Source organism: Diadema setosum, chromosome 14, assembly GCF_964275005.1.
Source record: "Diadema setosum chromosome 14, eeDiaSeto1, whole genome shotgun sequence".
Taxonomy (NCBI): Eukaryota; Metazoa; Echinodermata; class Echinoidea; order Diadematoida; family Diadematidae; genus Diadema; species Diadema setosum.
Window position 1 is genome coordinate 15392634 of NC_092698.1, and position 21573 is coordinate 15414206.

The window sequence follows — 21573 nt, forward strand, 5'->3', positions numbered from 1 at the left end:
ACGAGAGTATAGTGCACATATGTTTCCATATCATTTTTACAAAATAATTGCTTGTAATTATTTTTGGGCATTACTCCAGAGGAGTGAAAGAAATTGCAAAAGTGTCAGCTCTGTGAGAGACTTCCCATTTACGGTAATCATCTTAACGCCTGCCCAGTTCATCCTTGTCTGCTCATTCATGCATGCTTCACTATAATCCTGCAAGCTGTTCTCAAGATACAGTCGTAGGACAAAGTCATTTCACACAGACACACGGACAGACAGACAGACAGACACAAGAAATGCAAATGCCCAAAAGTTATGAGTCAAGCACTACTGTGTGGCATTCACATAATACATAATGCATTTAAAGTGTAAAATATAGGAATTATCATCACATTCATCATTTCAAGACATCATTACTTGCTAATCAGGTGATGTCCTGCTCTTATTTTCACACAAGTTTTTTTTTTTTTTTTCTCACACTAATTCATGACAAAGGACCACTTTCACTGAGCAATAAATCAACATGTAGGCCCCATCATATTTCTTATACTTACTAGTGACATTTTCACACGATATGACCATGTACATTTGTGTCAAGTATATTTTTTTTTTCTTCTACAATCAAAAGACATGATTGTATATATTTTGTATTCTTGTTTTGTTGTCAATAATTTTGTAATCTCATCATTGAGAAAATGGAAATATGAAATAAAATTTGAACTGAACATCCTTTGTTTAAAAAAGGCAGTGAGTTATATCATTGGCAAACTTGATTATGAAAGTAAAACAGTTACACAAATCCTTTAAACACCAACCCACTGATCATTACAAGAGTCGATGCAAAAATAACTAAAGAAAAGAAAAAGAAAGAAGGTTCTGTATTTCCTGCAAAAATGTGTGAGACATCAAACTGATAAAAACAAAATATGACCTGACCCCTGCTTCAACTCAAAGACCACTGACCAATCATAATTCATCCCTAGATAATGACCTTTTTTATTGAACACCGACTTCGGAGTCAAGAAGTGACAAATCTGACATGTGACCTCTACATTTTTTTTTTCATTTTGTGTCAGTTTGGGGGATGAAGAAAAAAAAACACTCTAAAGAGCTAAAGATTTATTATTATTTGGTAACATTCAACATTATCTAAAGTATATATCATCTTATATTTCTGACATGCGACCTCTACATTTCTTAATTTTTGTCAGATCAGGGATAAACAGGAAAAAAAAAATACTAAAGATTCAACATTATCCAAAGTCACTTGATTTGGTATTCTTCTTGTCTTAGCTGTGATCATCTGAGATTTCCCCCATCCTAGTGCTGCACAATGATAAGTTTTGAGAAAAAAAAAATCATTAAGTTACTGGAGTCAAAATGAAGAATTACAAATTAACAACTACCACAGTTTAACCAACGGTGGTGGTAACGGAACCACCACGTGGAAGACAAATTCCGCAGTACTCACTCATGAGAAGCTCTGGCGCCCCCGCGAGGAGTTGGTAGAAAATATGGAAATTCCTCTCTCCTTCCGGTTGTGATATCACCCTCGACTTCTCCAATAAATCTTCGGGAGACAGGATTGAAACCAAGGGGAGGTGGAAAAATAATCACTCGGTGACTTACGATGCATCTTTCAAATATTGCAGGCTGCAGCCCGATTTTCAACACTTTCGAGCTGAGTGGGAAGTTGTTTCTGGATAACTTTTCAGCATGACAGGCAATGACTCTTAAAATCTTTCTCTTTCTTTCTTTCTTTCTTTCTTTCTTTCTTTCTTTCTTTCTTTCTTTCTTTCTTTCCTTCTTTCTTTCTTATGTACCATATACAAGTTTTGGAATATCCCCAAGCTTTCAAACTTTATGTAAATATTTAGAATTCAAAGAATTATTCTTCATGTCTGCATAAAACTGAACACGAATACAACTACTGCAAGTTTAGTGGGAGACATAACATTACATTATGAGCTTTTCATTATCATGTGAATGGCAAACAAATAAGGACTGCAACTTTAAATAATTCTTGTCATCACAAAATTAGCTGTAAGAAGAGAAGACATTCTTGTTGGCCATTTGGTCAATTCCCACCCAAACTTGACTATACAATATCAGGCAGACAAATTTTATTTGGGCAAAACAAAATGACAGTCTCCCCCCCCCCCCCCCCCCTTCATGGAGACCATTGTGACATAATAGGGGGTTAATAAGATTACATAATCTGCACTTTAATGACAGTTTCAAAACATCTGTGTTGGTCAGTGAGGAAATACATGACAAGGGATAGGCCCATTCACACACAAGAGTTATTAGTTTTTAGATCGCAAAATCAGTTTCATTTGCCACCATTCTTACATGGAAAAAAATATAAAAAAACTTGCTGGAAGCTGACAGCAGGGTAATTCGGCCTAGAAATGATAAATTCTACCTCCAGTCCAAATTCTAAAGTCTAAAAATGTGTTGAAATTCAATATTTTTCAGTTCCATGAGGCACGCTGCTATGGTATATTTTGATCTGACCTTTTGTGTTTTAAAGTGCTTCTGTTGACTTCTTGCTTGACTGCATGTAAGTTTTGAGCTCAAGTTTTCTGCAAATCTGTGCTAATCTGGCAGCCACCTTCCATCACTGATCCTATTTTAGGTCGATGGAAATGGAGTGGGACTAATCACATATCACTGGAAAGATTGGTGTCTGAATTAGAAGTTTGGCAACTTAAAGGGGATGGCTAGTAACCGATCAGTGGGAATCAGTGGGAATGCTGAGGGATGGTTGTTCCAATCCTTGTGGGATTCATTTAAGAGTACATTATATATCTATTGTTGTGTGAAAATTATTTGCTTCAGAAAGGTCTCATATTCAAGTAATGTGCAGATTAATGCCCTGTCACTGACCAGGCACGCTAACCTGGAAACATTCAACTGCACATTACTTGAATATGAGATCATTCTGAAGCAAATAATTTTCACAAAATAGACATATTATGTACTCTTAAATTAATCCCACAAGGATTGGAACAATCATCCTCCAGCATTCCCACTGATTCCCACTGATCAGTTACTAGCCATCCCCTTTAACCCTTTCCACGCAAGAGATTTTAGCCAGTGTGTAAAACACTACAGACTTCTTTGTGCCAGGTTAAATATTGTCAAAGTGGATATTTTCGCACGAGTAATTTTTCGCGCTCGGCCGGGTAAGATGAGTTTTGAGCGTTTTTAATTCCACGAAATCAAGGCATCAACCATTGGTAAGCAAAAATATTTGCGTGCTTTTTTTTTTTTTGGCGCTAGTGTCTGGTTGCACATAATGCGTGAAAATGTCAACACCTCAAAAATGTCCACTTTCACAATACGCCATCATATGATTTCTAATTTTCTGTTGATGCATTCTCCGACCCTGAAGGCACTTTCCTTGTGATGCACTTACAATTTGTGATGACACCGCCCACTGGGTCTCCCTTGAAGTCAAACTCGATATCCATGTATTTTCCCTGCCGGAGAGGAAAAGACAAACATTAAAGGGATGGTATACTAGTATCGGTTGAGGTGAGGATTCAGCTTTTAACTTTTTGCAAGATACTTAGAAACCACTTTATGGAATGTTAAAGAGCATAACAACTCTAGAGGAATTCAACGTTTATTCGATGAAAATCAGTTTTGAAATGGCCGAGATATCTAGAAACAAGGTAAAACAAAGCAATCTTAATAAAAGGTGGATCCCACTTTTTATTAGAATCACTCTTGTTTGGAAATCTCAGCCACTGCAAAACAAATTTTCATCAAATAAACTTTGAGTTCCTCTTAGAATTATACATTAATATTTCATATTTGATAAGAGGTTTCTCATTATCTGAAAAAAAAAATCATCATCAAAAAAACGTTGGAGACATGAAGCCCCATCTCAACTGAGACTGTACCATCCCTTTAAAGGAGTAATACCAAGACTGGCATATGTACCTTGCCTTGATATCAAGAAATTTTTCTCTATTCTTTGACCGAGACATCATATCACATGTATGTCAATATAACATACATAAAAACACATACAAAATCACATAGAAAATCATAAATGCATACACTTTTATTTGATATCAAATTTGATATGCAATCATACATTGATATTTCCTAAAATTCTACCCCTTTGATTTTGTTGTCTATATTAGAATAAAAGGAAAATAGAATATGCAGATACTTTGCTGCTGTGAAAAAAAAAAAGATGAAATAATCATCTGAATATGTTATTGGGTGAGGTAATATCATGATTTAGAAATTATATTTGTTGTTTTGAACTTCAAAGAACTTTTTCTCAAATTCTACGATTGTTGTTTCCAATCTTATCACCTGATGTATCTGTACCAATGATATCTCACTTCACTTTCACATCCACTGCAATACAAAGAATGAAAGTGACTTTAACTGCAGGGGCTCAAAAAGAGGGCAAAAACTTTCTTTCTGCACACCCTACCGAACCTCTCATCTCATGAATTTCATCGAATGTAAATGAACAGAGGGAAAAATACATAGTGGAGGAGGAATCAACATTGCCGCGAACCCATATCCCGAGGCAAACACAACAGGCTCCATGAGAAAAGTGGCAACTTGGCCTCTACATTTCCCCTAGCTTTGATTCTTCTTTGTTTTTTTAATGAAGGGCATGACATGGACTTTAGCAATCACTTTGAAGGCCACAAACTATTCATTCTAAGCTTTTAGCATATCATACATGCATTAAAATCACATCATCTGTATGGACTTTTGCTGTTGTTGTTGAAATATGAACTACTTTTCACTTTAAAAAAAAAAGATGTTTTTCTGAACTCTTTATTAGCATTTCTTTCAAAAGGGAAATCATGCAAACCGAAAAAGAATATTTTACCTAGTACACAAGTGTACATAAAGTCTATTCATTGACACTATGCGATCTCTAATGGTGTTACATATAATGTGCACACCTAAAGAAAGAATGGAAAAATGGCACAACAGAAAATTGTCGCAATTTCATTGCCAGTGGAATGGTTAGAACAATTTTTCATCTACTTAAGACATTACCATACGCAAGGTTGATAATACAATGAAATTTGAACTTGACTGATCGAATTTAATCATAATCGTTTCATGGCCCATTGTAACTGATTGGTATGGGATTGGTAATCACTTTGTGCTGACTTGATGCATTTGCAGTCTTCAATCTTTGTTTTTTCTTCTTCTTTTTTTTTGTGTGCAGTCAATTCTATGATTGCATGCATGTTTTCCAGCTCGCTGGTTGCATCATGTATGAATATGAGATTGCCTTATCACCACAACAGGGCTGTTCTTGGCATATCTACAATATCAGCAAGGTTGCTCCTGCTGTGTTTCAAAATGATGACACCATGATCTTTGTGCAGAGAAGGTTTATCAAAATGACATCACAAACGCTGTTTATTTCTAACAGTTTACTTGAATTTTCTTATGACCTTACATTAAATGATGCTTTTATCATATTCCTCCTCTATAATTCAATTGAAAATTAAATAAGCAATGAGAAAGGCTGCTTCGCATAACAGCGTACTGACTGGATGTCAGAATCGATGTTGATTAACCAAACATCGGAGATGAAACCTTTCACCAGTCTGTTCTTAAAGAATGAAATGAATATTGGGTTGTTGTTGTTTTTTTCACACAGAAGAGGTTACAGAGTATCTCCTTTGTATATTGTAGTTCTCTCTGTTTTTGTCCTTCTACATGAAATCTTCAGAGAGAACATTGAGATTCATATCGCCGACATCCGGAGAGGACATCCTGTTATATCATATCTTTTTGAAACAAACAAGGCCCCACACGGTCAAATTAAGGAAATGGAAAGGTCAGGCAAATTAGGGAAAGGGAAACCAGAAGTATCCAGAACAGCAAGACACCGGGTTATCAGAAAGGCAGGGCCGGTAAAGACTACTACTTGTTTACATGGCCTTAAAGGGGATGTTTCCCAAAAAAACATACACCTTGATTAGTCGAAGCAGAAAGATTAGTGAAACAGTTTGTAAAAGTTTTAGATAATTCAAACATTACAGATTGTTAACATATTTCATTCATTTCTGTCATCAAATTTTGTGCTGTCATCTCTGGAGTAGAATTCTACAACAATGAGATGTCAGAATACTTAGTTTAATGATGTAGAGAAAATACAAAATGAATTTTTACAATAATTCGGTTTTCTGGGACAAGACATGGAAATTGGTATTTACCTGAACATGTCCCAAGTATCAGGTTCATGTGCATGTGTACTTTTCATGTGAAATAAAGATTTTTGAAGTTCTTATTATATATTCTTGACATCATTTAATATTTGGGAAACTTCCCATTTAAATGTTGCCTTACTCCTTGTCAAGGGATAGTTTTATTTATTTGGTCCTCTCTTTGTACACACATCATGCAGTAGTTTGATTAGCAAGTATAAGTAGATCAGGGTATTACAGTCTGCATGCCTGCTTGTCCGGGGCCACTACAAATCACTGTTGAACAAGTAGTTTGAAGGTGGACTTGCCTGTTCCAGAAGTAGGGCATGGAGCATTTGATGAATGTCCATGGAAGAGGGAAGGTGGGAATAATTTGTACTGCCCTATATTGTCTACCCATATTACCAGCTGATATACGATCAGAATTGTCATGGAAATGGAAGGAAGGAATTTGCAAAAGGGAACAGAAAGTATCTTCACAGGATGTTGTGGCCAGCTGAGCGCAAGAAGGACTCAACTAAATGGACATTGCACCCTGCTATCACCCTTCTGGTTTCTATTCTCATGACAAAGTGATGGCATGGGCAAGAATGAGTTGAAACCTTGCAAATTACAACTATTATATATATATATATATATATATATATATATATATATATATATATATATATATATATATACATTTTTTTTCCCCCACAGAGGGTCACAGATTTTATTTTCCTGATTACAGTGTTCAAAACAGGCCATGTTATTCAGCCATGATCAGCATAGACAATGCAGGGTAATTTTTTGTTTGTTTATGTTTTTTGTTGCTGTAATGACTTTCAAGCTGACTGCATTTTGAAGGAGAAAAATTTGGAAAGATGAATCTCATACTTACAAATCTGGATGAGTTGTCATTCCTGTTGGTCTTGGCATTTCCAAATGCTGCAAAGACAAAAACAAGATGATAATCAATGCAAAGGCAGCTACACACAGGCTTTATAAAGCTCATTTTCCTGCTACAATAAAATGGTTGTATCTCCTATACCCCTGGTGATATGTCAGTGATATAAACTGCTGATCGAAGTTAAGGATGATTTTCCATGATTACACATCATACAGAACCATTTCAATATGTAGGTGTACTCATGTACAGTCAAACCTCTGTTATATCTGGTCATCATTTTTCCAAGCCCGACCAGATGCTGTGCAAAGCACAGCCAGCATCAGACAGACAGGGCCTCGCCATCTAAGTGGGGAACCGCAACACAACTACAAAACTTATAACAATTTATACATTACTTACATGTATAGACATTTGTATGTTACTCACATAAAGTGCATGCTTACCGGGTATATTACAGAAGGTACATAAGTCCATAGAGAGCCCTCACGATAAGTCCATTAAAAAAAAAAAAAAAGGCACTTTCTAGCGCAATCCCCGACCGTCGGGGTTCATCATTGCAGAATTCAAAATGGCACGTTGACCACTCAGCAAATGTAAAGTTGGCGTGAATGGCTGGAAGTGCAGCGATCTACTGCGTGCGTGCGCTCTTTCGTAGCAGCACGCACGGTCCCTCCCGATTATCAGATGTACCGTTCGCACATGCTGCATATGATCTTCATTTTCTAATAGTTGTGAAATGTGTATGTCAATATCGATAACATAGCTATGTAGTGTCATTAATGAAGATTACATTTAATGAGTTAGAGGTGACAAAAAAAATGATGTCAAGTATCAAAACTCAAAGCGATCGTAAAGCGACCGCTGAGCTCTCTTTGTGTTGTGGGCCGTTCCGGTACAGCCCTGTCGCTATTTATACAGCGTCTGGGCTGTGTATAGTTACATTTTTCCCAATCCCTGTACTGCATGAGCGTAGACTGGCACATGATTTGTCTTTGCATTTTCAGTGCAAACCTTTACTAAACAGAGAAAGCAACAATTCTCTTGCAAATACTAGGAATTGAGAAAGTCAGAACACAAATGTTGATCACTATTTGCACATTTATACGAACAAATATAATGTTGCTAGAAGGAACAAAGAGACCAAGAAGAAAGTGTATTTCCACTCATATTCCATTTTGTTTTAAAAATCATGTAAATTACATTGTATGAAGCATGCAAATATCTTTGAAATCATTATAGTAAATAGGTAGAGTAAAATTTGCATTGTGATTGGTTGGATTGCATCACATGATTGTGTAAAACTTTGGTATAGTGAACGGCCGTGCCACTATACCGAACACTTACAGCGCGCTCCTACGCTTTATGTACGCAGAGATTCGCGCAGGGAGGGATGTAGTAGGACAGGGCCAAGCATTTCAAAGTATGCGCGCGTAGAGCACACTGGATGCAGAATGTAGCAGTTTATCATTCGCGAATCTACTCTGTGATGTGCAATACGCATACGCGGCTGTACTAGCATCGTGCGCTGTGGATGTGTACGTAAACAAGGTTGCGGTTAACTCTGCGTGTAAGTTAAGTGCCGGTACGGTGAGTCTAATGTTAGATCTAGGGCCTAGACCTATGGAAAAAACATGTAGATCGAGGGACCTATTTACTATAACAATTAGTGCCTGTTCTATTGATGCACCAGTACTGGACTATAGAACTCCAAATACTAAATTATCCCTCGTGCAGTTCTATTCACCGAGGCCGCAGGCCGAGGTGAAACAAAACAGCACTCGAGATAATTTAGTATTTGTAAGTTAAGTGTAAGTTAAGTGCCGGTACGGTGAGTCTAATGTTAGATCTACGGCCTAGACCTACGGAAAAAAACATGTAGATCGAGGGACCTATTTACTATAACAATTAGTGCCTGTTCTATTGATGCACCAGTACTGGACTATAGAACTCCAAATACTAAATTATCACTCGTGCAGTTTTATTCACCTCGGCCTGCGGCCTCGGTGAAACAAAACAGCACTCGGGATAATTTAGTATTTGTCGTTCGCTAATCCAGTATAGTGCATCATAGAGCATGCACTATTTGTATAACATTGAGTAATAAGTTAACAATTTACCTCATGTAAACCAAAACACAACTTGCTCACAAGTGTCACGTTTTGAGCATATCTCGCTTATCTGGCAATATCACCTATCAGGATGGGCTCTGGTCCCGATCGGGCAAATTGAGGTTGGACTGTATTCAAGTTGATGGATACATTGTCAACCTGCATTTAAAGTGACAACTTGTCTCTCTTAAAGACCTGCCCATAAAGATAACTAACTTTGCTTCACTCCCATTGCATTTTAATGAACCTGTCTACAATGGCTACCTGCCCACAAAGATACCTTTTCTGTTTTCCTGGGGGTGGTCTTTATTTAAAATAGATGGGTCTCATTGCATAACCTGTAGGAATCTAAACTGAGCTATATACTTCACAGATATAGATATGGCTTGCCATCATCAGTTGTAGCTATGTCAGGCAAGACTCAGCTGGAGGTATGGTTCAAAATGACAGCCTGTGAAATCATGGCATGCACAGAATGTATCATATCAATGTCTGAAGCCTGGTCTTTACAAGGACGGTGACAAAATGTCTATCCTTCAGAGCCAATTTATTCTGAAGTCAACCGTACCATATTTCTTAATCATCAGCAAATAGAGTCTTTCCATCACTACTCTATCGCATCAAAATAGCAGAAAATATGCAGAAAACAACAGATTCATTCATGTGCACCAGGCACTCCACACGGCACGATGAGCATCAAAGACAATTGCATGAAACCTTGCGAGTGCTTTGTGAACAAAAATCCGGGTCAGTCTCAAGTATGTATAAAGTTGAACACACACACACACACACACACAAATTCACTAACATCATCATTAGCATAAAAAAACAAAATATACCAAGAATCAATAAACCAAAGAATATACCAATATATGTGACAGACTTGTCCTGTTTGAGCACAGTTACTGGAACAATGAATTCTTGATTCAAGAAGTATGAGGGTATCACTGCATACAAATGTAAAGAATTAAAGGTAGCACTCAGTTTCCATACACCTGCAGAAACTGTCAAATTTTGCTCTAAAATGAAAACAGAACTTATATGGACAAAAACTGTATGAAATAACACTGTGATAGTACAATTTTGATTGGGTAATGTCAAAAATGCAAAGTACTGGCCAAAATGGTACGCTGACAGTATTGCAATCTGAGAGCATATTGTTTTACATTTTTATGTAGGCCCTAATGTTTTATAATTGATCATTTGAGTGCGTGACTGCAGGAGCAAATAATCTTGAGATATTTGATCCCATCATTCAGCAACAGCCCATAAACACAAGGGTAAGGGTCACCATTTTTGGCACATTTCAGGCATGCAAAGTTTTGTTGACAGATTATTGCCACTGGCGATAAGCGGGATAGTTCTTACATGATTGTATGGATGGGCAAACATGAAACTTTAAGGCCCTCTGACATTTATTTCTGGTTCTGTGTCCATGCTGAGGTTTCATGATATGATTATGTCTTCGCATCACAAAGTCGGGTATTGACTTGACTGAAATGTATCAAATGTTTTAGAATCATTTCATTTTTTTTTAAATATTTCTGCACCTGCTATAATAAAGCTCAACCCTTCCAAAATGTCTCTTGCCTTTCATGCTGTCATCAACAGTAAAGTCAGCTGAAATAAGCAATAATACTTTGATTTAGAATGCACCTTGCCATAACCATCATACTTCCAGATCTTTCCTCATCATACTCTCAATCCTGGGATATTTTCCACCCAGCCATGACCATCATAATTGTAAGGGTTCTATTAAAGGTGTTATTCTATTAAAGAGACCTGTCTCTCTCTTGTGAGCTTGTGCATTAGTCATGATAAGGTGAATAACACTGCGCCTTATGATGCTTCTTCCACCTGACTGCTGTTGATTACATCAGATTCTGATCTTTAAAATTCTAAAAATTGCCATTTGCAGACATATTCATATCATTCAAAGTCACCGAGTAAACAGCTGTCAGGGAACCTTTAATGTATACTAGTTAGTCTTCCTTTAAGCTTCAGAGAAAAATATTCCTTTCACTCCCAACATTAATTCACAACTTACCCCCTTTTCAAACACATGACTGTATTCACCGAGTCAAAAGGAATGGGAATGAGAGGCAGGGGTGTCCACGTGCTGACGAAAACATCTCTCTCTCTCTCTACTGAGGAGACACCACTGTTTCCACGGCAACAGGGGGAAGCCATGGAAATTAGATTTCACCCAGGGGTGGATGCATACAACGCCAAAATTACCGTTGTGGGTGATAAAGCATGTAATATGCCACTGCTGCTCAAGACAAGGCAGGAATAATTTTTATGAGGGGGGGGGGGTGTGAACACAACAAGGGGTGAGAGGATGGTTTGTTGATGCTGGAGTGAATCATAGGTGCGCCCTTCTGTTTCACCAAGTGGATGCTGCAGACACTACTAGGAGAAGCTCTATACCCCCCCCCCCCTCTCTCTTCTTTTCTCTTCAGTAGGGGATATGGTTTTACATTTTACACATGACTCACAGAAGCTTATGACATCATGTTCCTTGGCAACGTACTACTTTCTGTCTCAATGTGTGTGTGTACATGCCAGTGCGTGTATAAGTTGCTTGCATGTTTGCACGTGTGCAAATGTGCACAGTCTAGACTACTGACGTGTGCGAGTCTACTTGTTTACGGAAATAGGCAAGCGTAAAGTAGGTTTCTTTTTTTTTTTCCACAGTCCCCATCCCCATCACTATCTCCTTACCTCCTTACCCTACCCCTCCCCATTCCACCCCCAGACAACAACACACACACACACATACACACACACATACAAAAGGCCATGGATTCAGAACGTGTGGAAATTTGAAGCAGGTTTCAAGACTTGCTTTTGCAAAGCCAAGGTTCCTGTGTTTGTTTGTTTGTTTGTTTGTTTGTTTGTCTGTTTGATTCAACAAGATTCAACACTGTGATTACATTTGACATCAATAGGCCCTACTACCAAAACTATTTACAGTACTTTGAGGGTTAGGTAAATCGACGCAGAAGACAGCATATGGAGCCCCTATTCAAGAATGTCTACAGGGAAACGCTATCATTGCAATGTTTTCCACTATAAAGTGGCAGCATGAAATACGCTCATGAACACACAAGGCGGGATAGGACTGCAAGAACAACAACAAAGGCAAAAATATGAAATATTAACAAGACTACTCGTGGCAGTTGCGTGCAAAGTACAATCCTTAAAGGCACAAGTCCTCCTCAACATGGAACCAGGTGTCCGCCAAAACGTCTTGCGATCGGGCGCTGAAGTAAAATGTCTTCATCACCATTACAGAGCAGCTGTATCAATATTGTTACAAGAACATAGAAAGAGTGAGAGAGAGAGAAATAGGAATAGAGGAGAAAGGATATGCTACAGCAGGTGTGTGCATTACGGACTTCGAAATGAAAGAGCCTCCTACAAGATGAGTGGAGGGTATCACGTATCCTCCGACGATCCGCGGCAATTAGCCGATTATTGATTTGAAAAATGACTAACCGGGAGATGAAATGCATAGCAGGGAGGAACGTGCACAGAGCCAGGTATGCACGAGAGGTAATTAATCTGTATTGCCATCTGCCCGTGTTGTCATGGTAATTTGTGTTAATCTTTGGTCTGAAATCTAACCTCTGTATATATATTTGCATCCAAACTTGCTGTCATCAAGCTCCAGCAGTTTATTCCATCATTTAATTCCTTTTTTTTGGGGGGGGGGGGAGGGGTTCCTATACATGATGCCAAATTCTCGCAAAGGGATATCTGGCTCACACTTGTTAATGTTTAACTGCTGAGGCAGTATTTTGTTTATTGAAGTAGCATTACAAGATGTTTTTCAAGTTCCTACTGAAAATCTGAAGAGGTCACAGATTATTCAATAATGGTCAGTTAAGCAATATATAAAACCATATGTACCGGTATATATATTTTATGTTGTTCATTGGAGTTCAGGTAGTTTTTGTTATCCATGCTTTCAGCTGATGCAATTTGTTATCACACATTGGCAGTTTTATGACAACCCCTGCACAATGTTCTTTTTTACTTGAAAACATTGACCCTAACCTTGTTATGGAAATCTTGGGCTGAAATGAGTAGAATTGTGTTGTTTGCTCCTCAGAGTACTTCAGGGTACTTCTCATAGTACCTTAAATATTCATCACGTTACCACTTACAGAGCAGAATAACGACCCATCCATATATGAGCATATCATTGGAGTAACTGTTCCTCGCACCACCACCCGACTCAAGACATCAGTCCAATCTCCCACGTCATATACCGTTAGTAAAAGGAAGGGCTGTGCAGTCGTGCAACTCAAGTAAAAGCATGATTCGTGCTCTTCTAATGTGACTGGACATCCCAACTGTGACTCCTAAATACACGGAATGATCGGATGTTACGAGTCATAAACACGGGGAGAAAGAAGGCAACCATATCTGATGTCATCCTCGTGGTATTCTCGGAGGGCCGCGGGATGTCAAATAGACGCCAATATCTCGTCACATCTCCTCTAATCCTCCGTAAATCTCCAGCAGAGGCCCGGTGTTCAACTTACCGGTTTCATTTTCTCTTTTCCCATCATCAATTGCCAGTAATGCATACATTGGGAAAACAGAGGAAGAGTGAAGGTCTTCCTTGCAACATCATCATGTGCTAATCCTTGCATCGGAGTATACAATGCTACGTATTTGCTCTTTTCTTTTTCTTTCTGTTTTGTTTTGTTTTTCTGGATTTCCTGGGAATCCATACTATAGCTGACATGGTGTGAGCCTTCAAACATTTCCATGCTAAAGGAAATGGCTGGTAACGATTCGCTCTCAAATGACATTTTTGTTTTGGTAGTTGATTTCCTGGATATTTACACAGAAAAGCTTGGAGCTTCAAAGATTTCCCAGATTCAAAGCGTGATCAGCATGGAAGCACTCTCAACCGAGTAGGCCCTACAATATATAGTAGCATCATAATTATTATCACGCATCTTCTCTCTGAAAAATTCATAGAACATAACACTGCTGCTAGAATCAGGTGACTGTCTGCACTTCTCTTTTTCTTGGCCATCTATAGAAAATAGCACATTTGTTTTTACTCCAGTACGGCTTTGGTTTTGGTGACAGATGTAACACCCTAATACTGACAGGATGACATCTTGGATAGTGCACTGGCATTTATAGTTTGTTATTTTGTCATTCACCTAGTAATTTTCAGATTTTCACTAAACTGTTCTCTTGACATCTCAGCTTTACAGGTAAAAAATAGATTTCACATGATTGCAGAAACTGTTGATTTTTGCTCTAAAATGGTGACAAATGCATAAGAAATGTCTGAAATAACACTATGATAACACAATTTCAGTTGGGCAACAAGGAGAACGCAAAATATTACCCAAAAAGATATGCCGGGAGTAATGCAATCTCAGAGCATGAATGATCACAATTGCTGCACTGTACAACTTTGAGTACATCAATTACAATTGTACAATATATCGGCAACAGCAGTATCCACTGTGTGAGAGTGAATCACACGATATTGAAAGCAAATTTCAAATGGTGGAAGATGGATTTTGAGTTCTTCTGACGACTATCTTTTAGCTTTAAGCACTTGAAATAATTTCCTCTGCAGATGCTCAGCAATAGAAAAACTTCCTCTATAAGCACTTAGAAACAGATTTCCTTTAAAGAGACTATCGAAATAGCTTCTCTGAAGTGAAATCTATTTGACTCATCCAGCTCATTTTTTTTTAAGCTTTTGAAATCTGTGTGTGATTTTTTCCCCCACTTTTTCGCTAAAATTACTTTTTTCTAATAGCACATAGAGGAACTTTCTCCAAACAAGGTAAATTAGTGCACAGGTAGAGTATTTGCCATGTTATTAGACATTGCAAGTACCTTTTTACTGAAGGAAAATGTGGCAAAATAATTCACCACAAAATTGAACCCATTCTTTGCAGTAGCATCAACTTCCATCACAAACATCATGATATGAGATGCATAAATACTTGTAAAACATTGCTTATCTCACATAACAATCAAAAGCCTACAAAAAACAAATAAGTAAGTAAATAAGCAAATAAGCATATAAACAAATAAATAAACAAATAAATAAGAATGTAACTAGCAATGCAGTCAATACACTGCATCCAGTTTCCAATACATAAGGGTTATTAGGTAATTACAAGTCATCAAGTAGTGTGATTCTTACAGTACACTACAAGTGCACTGGCCATAATTGAGACTATTTCAATAGAGAAGCATCAATTGGTATCAAAACCTGTTGACTGAAACACACCACTTCCTGGATCTGTTTTGAAATATCAAGTGGCAAAATCTGTAGCAGTGTCCAATTACAGATGATGGTAATTGCTGCAAATCACTTCTTTTGTCTTGTCAATTCAGGGAAAAGGCACACACTACAGGCATTCAATTTCTCAATGCACCACAAAGCACAAAGTAAGTGAATAAGGAAGTCGGGAGGCTTATGTACCTGGAAAATAATGATTTGCAACAAAGCCAAGCAACTTTTTTTTTTCATGCATTCAAGACAGGGTCTTTTTCTGTGAGGTTGAGTGGGATTGTATGGGATGAATTTGTCCACAAATGTGTCATACACACACAACCACCCCATCCCCCCCCCCAAAAAAAAGGGGGGGGTAGGTGGCATTTGAGAATATGAATTTAACATCCCTGGGCATTGCTTCTCAAATCAATAGATTGAATCAATCATGGAATTCTGATCTTCATGATTTAAAGACACAAAGTACGGATAAATGGGAGCCAATGTACCTCAGTGATGTCACAAAATCAGTTACATTTGATCATTTTGTGTTTACTTTCAAACAATGCTGCATTGTGCTTGCTATATTTCTCTTGCTGACAAGTAATAGTGGTTGTGTTTTCAGAGTTTGTCGAAAATGCTGATCTTTAATTTATTTCTTTTATCATTTGTTTTCATTTATGTATCTATTTTTTATTCTATTTCATTCTACCTATTTATTTATTTATTCATTGTTGGGGGGGGGGGGGGGGAGGGTTATACATATTTGTCTTCTGGTTGAATTTCCAAGCAAAATTTACTGATACGAAGAGATTATAGTGTAACTGTAAGGACAATGCTGTATACACAATACCACTTAACTCATCATACATTGCAAGGGTGTACCAGCACATTGGTATCTGGTTTAAGAGGTTCCTTCTCCCTATCTCTCTATCTCTCTCTGTCCCTTGACTATCTTCATGATTTTGCAGAAAGTACTGCAAAACAGTCTTTAAAATATACATATTTTAGGGGGTTTCTGGGACGCACACCACACTACAGGGCGTTCTATAGCGCAGTTGGTAAGAGCACCGTTCTGGCAATCCGGAGGTCTCAATTTCAAATCTTAACGGAATCCCAATTTCTTTGCTCATTTTTCCTTTATATCATATAATTTCTTTCTGGTCACTTTCCCTTTTTTTTTTTTGCATTAACAAAATAGTAAAAAAAATGCATTGCTGTGGTGATACTTCAAATTTATTCCCAGGTTGATTTCTATCCTTCAGGTTTATGTCAGGTCATGGACGTAGGGTCCATGGTCAGGTTTACATAAGCTTCTGACTACAAGAGCGTTGAGAATTACAAATTTCTGGGACAAACACCACACTACGGCCTTCCATAGCTCAGTGGGTACAAGCACAGGTCTAGCAATCCAGAGGTCTCGGGTTCGAATCCCGATGGAATCCCATTTGCTTTGCTTATTTTCAATTTAAAAATATCTTCACACCCAACAACCTAAGGCTGGCATCTAATTCCCCTTTTATGCTCAGCAAATTTTATGCGAGTGCACTCGGGTGAACCTGGGAGATATCGTAGTATGTAAGGTCTAATGGGTGAAATCCCAGGTAAAATGTCGGTGACTTTTCAGACATTTTATCCTCAAACCATCCACTAGTAAACTCCTGAGTGCCCCTAAAAACTCCCAGGAGATGGTGTAGTGTGAAAGGCATTGCGGTTAAACTCTCAAGTGGGAAAGCAGAGGGCAGTGTGCCAACAACGTCTTAAAGGGCTGTTTCGCACATGCCCCATAACATGTTCAATTGTACTTCCACTGCAGAAGAGCAGACAAGCTAAATTTGACCAAGAGCTCATTCACTATAGTTTGAAAGAAATTCCCCGCGGGTGATCCACGTTTGATTCCCCGATGAATGTTCCAAGTGATCCCCCGAGTGACTAGTGTAAAAGGGGTATTAGGCTCTCAGGCATCAACAGGTGTCAGGAATACCTCAATTAATTAGCAGCAATTGTAAACAACTGTACATTGCATTCTCCCCATAGTGGAGGCCTTCCTGTTCATTGCTGTCATTCATTTCATTGTTACATAAATCAATACATCTGTCATTAAAAAAAAGAAAAAAAAACATTGCTGTACAAGGGTTTCAGAAGTCAACTCTGAGATCAAATTCGATAAAATCATATTCTGGATTCATCACTACAGATATATAATTATTTGAATGGTGTATAGAATAAATTTTGTTTCTACCTTCAAGAACCGGATTGCTCTGTAGAAGTTGCTCTTTCACTTCATCCACTTCTCTTCCTTTGCCGCAGACTGCCGCCACGTACTGCATCACTATTTTGCTGGCCTCTAGCATAAATAAAACACACACACACACAAAAACCCAGTGAGAGATGGTGAGATTTGAATTACATGATATACATTATATAATATATATACATACATACATATATATATATATATATATATATATATATATATATATATATATATATATATATTAAAAGAAGATTATGCAAATGGTTGTCATGCTAGCATGTTGCATACTTTTCAAATATGACAAGCTAAATGTAGTTATGCCATACACTCTAATTAACTCACTCAATACCATCTATTTCAAATGTCATAGAAAAGTACAATAGGCTACAGATGGTAATCAAATTTTACAGCCATTACCAGGTATCAATTTCTTCTTATATACATGGGGAAAATAATCATTAGGAATAAATGACTTTCAGAAACCATATCAAATTTGGGTGTCATTCAGCACAGTGACATTGACATGTCATAAGTCTGTTCTAGGCGTATCTTCAGCTGAGAAACCCAAAGGGGAATTACCTCTGCGGGCTTTGAAAAGTATCAGTGTCCTTTTGGTCTTCAAAGAGTCATATTCATGTATGTATGTAATGTGTGTGATACAGAACTGGGGGGGGGGGGGCAATACCCGGCCTGCTCTTGCCAAACATGACTATCCTCCATATATTGGCAAGAGAGCTAGCACTGTACACTGTAGCTCAAAGTAAGGTGGTGAACAAGACATGCTAGCTTGAAGCTCTGGTGACAAGATCCGTGGGGAAGGATGATAAAGAAATACACTTTTGGCACACTGACTAATGTATTGTAAACAAACAACTGCTATAAAACTGACAACACTGCTCATAAACAAGACTGTGCATAACACACATGTATGCATATGCATACACACACACACACACACACACATACAAATACATTCACGCAGGCAAATATAATGTACAAAATTATTCATCTAAATGTACATAATGTGCAAACATGTTTGATAATGTTGATATGAGGTATACTACCATTTGTCATAGTGGGCCCAGCTGATGTCATATCATCCCTCATCAATTATCCTATTTCTGTATGTCATGCACCTAATCAAATGTGGTATATATGCAGGCTAATGACCCTGCAGATATATCTCCTATTTGCATTGTGCCCCTCAGTGGACAGCAAGATGAGTTTCAGTTCCTGTTTTTCACATCCACACATAGAACATATTCTATTTTGTTACATCTACATAATCTACATTTATATCCAGCGTTTTGTTGAACAGAATTCATTTCAATCCAATGCGATTCATTCTAATCATCCACAAAAATATCATAGGAAATTCAATCAGGACTTTTACATACATGAATGATGGTATTTAGATGAAAACTATGATACATGTACCACATACATACACACATACCAGGTATCAGCAAATGATTATATTGCAAGGAACTCATTTTACGGTGAAGGATTACAGATGTCTTGCTACTTGTGCAGTAAATTAAATACAGGTCTTTGACACATTTTTAAATATTTTGAAGAAAAAGTACATCATGACAAGAAAGGGAAGAAGACATGTGACATATGCATTAATGATTCCAGAAATGTCAACATCATTTTTTTTCTCTCTCTCTTTCAAACTGAATTTCATCTCACCACGAGGCCCAGTTTCACCCCTAGACTCCATATAATTGGGTCAACTGTACTGGAAGATTAGCATCACACTTTTGCCCTTTTGGTTTGGTATCTGATGACTCCTAACAGTACTTCTCCCACCGCCCCACCCCCCCCCCCCCCCAAGGGTGCGAAGAAGTAAATAGAGCAGTTTCACTTACCCGTCTTCCCAGCACCACTCTCGCCCGAGATGATGACACACTGGTCGCGACTCTTGTCCCGCATGTCCCTGTAGGCGTCGTCCGTGATGGCATAGCTGTGAAAAGTAATGTGATGAGATGGATGATTTCCTATACCAAATGGAACAGCCAAATGCAATGCTGACAGGGAGAACATGGCCAGTGGGCATGAACAACAGGGGCTTGTGGGGCTTCCATATAGCATCTATTTCAGTCAAAGTGTAAAGTGTCTAAAAGAATTTAACATTTTCATCTGAAGAAAACTCTGAAAAAACACAATTTGAATCATTAAAGGGGTGCAGAATGAAATATAAACATAAGATTTCCTTAAAAAAAAACCACACAATATCTCATAAAAAACTAGGGATTACTGACATGTTGATGTACTTTTTTGATATCAAGTTCTGCATGTATAAATGGTGTACATAGAATATTGTGGGTCTAGGGCAATTACTCCCTTTGCAATTACCCCGAACCCTTCCCCTGGCCTTAATCCTAATCCTAATCCTAATTCTGAACCTAATCCTAACCCAAACTCCTAACCCTAAACCCAACCCTAACCCTTATCTTTATTCTAACCTTACCACTAACCAGTAGCTGGGGGGGGGGGGGGGGTAATTGCCCTCTGGGGGTTATTGCTCAGATACGAATATTGTAAGTGTCTGCAACTAAGATCCGCAAATATAAGCAAATCTGAATGACTAACTTGTAATAATCATGTAGTACACTCTTTCTCTAATAAACAATGTTTTATCTCCACACCAACATGAACTTCTAGCATGCCGCAAGTAAGGGAATTTGTATTTTTTCACTAATCGTTCATACATAGAAATAATGACAAATTTCAGAAAAATTTTCAAAGATAATAATGTATTTTTAAAGATATTTTGTATGTACAATACTTTTGTGAGCTTGATACAAAAATATGAGAGAAGTACATGTATATGGTTTACTTTCAGTTGTCTCAAAATGCCTATGGTGCTACATAAATAACCACTAGACAAACATCTCTAAAGGAAAATGAGATGCAATCTGAGGATGGGTTGTCATGGAGATATAAGAATTTGCTCTCATCTGTCAACTCAGAGAAGGGTTGAATGGTATGCTTCTAACAAACCTAGACAGGAAAAGGTCCACTAATCACCACAAAAACCACTCAGACGCCCCATAAATATCTCCTCCCTACCCCTTTGCCCCCTCCCATCAGGAGTCCAGCAGGGAGTTGGGTGGGGCGCTTTTAACCCAAAGTGACCCTCCTGGCTTGATGTTCCCCACAAACCATATCTCACTATCAAGTTCACACATTACTGTCAATACTGTCAGTTTTCCTAAACACAAAGGTGCAGACAATGGAATTTTTACCTGTATCTCTTCTAGCCATCCACAATGCTACACAAATGCAAATTGCTTGTAAAACCTTCTTACTACTTTAAAGATAATATGAAGTTTTGGTACCTTTACAAAGTTTCCCTGAGTTTGCCTTGTCTTAGTTTGTGTTTCAGGTTAAAGTACCTTTCATATAACCAACACAGTGAGACTTACTCGCCCCAAAGTGCTCTCATGTCTTAGTAATCATGCAATAATGGTTTCGGATATTATTGACGCTGGACAACGTCAATAAATACTAACGGCTCGTTCGAATCGTTCGAATCTTTATATAGCTCCCTCAACGATCATTCTGCGTGTAACTCGTGAGAACCGGATCGCCAGTATATTCCATGATCATACAACTTTGAAGTATAGAACACACTAAAATAATAATAGATGTAAAGTACTGACATCATCATACAGTCTTTTTGCATCTAGATGGTTGTGGCAAAAGCATTGTTTCACACAAATAATTATGTAAAACCTACATATTCTACTTTTTTCATTATCTTTGTCATCTGAAAATGAAAACATATTAGTCAGGTTGCTTTTAAAACTTAAATCTCTTCCTATGACCATCAACTTGGGGAGAGTTTCCCT

At 37.9% G+C, this 21573-nt stretch overlaps 1 protein-coding gene across 1 annotated transcript in view; it reads right to left on the minus strand.

Annotated features, from left to right (window-relative positions):
- Positions 1–21573, minus strand: part of LOC140237844 (unconventional myosin-Ia-like) — a 73792-nt gene that overhangs the window by 34373 nt on the left and 17846 nt on the right. Inside the window, exons 3-7 of the mRNA XM_072317773.1 lie at positions 19588–19682; positions 17702–17806; positions 7075–7121; positions 3407–3470; positions 1457–1555 (exon numbers count right to left, since the gene is read on the minus strand). Coding sequence (XP_072173874.1) covers positions 1457–1555; positions 3407–3470; positions 7075–7121; positions 17702–17806; positions 19588–19682 — 410 coding nt within the window. The remainder of the gene's footprint in view (positions 1–1456; positions 1556–3406; positions 3471–7074; positions 7122–17701; positions 17807–19587; positions 19683–21573) is intronic.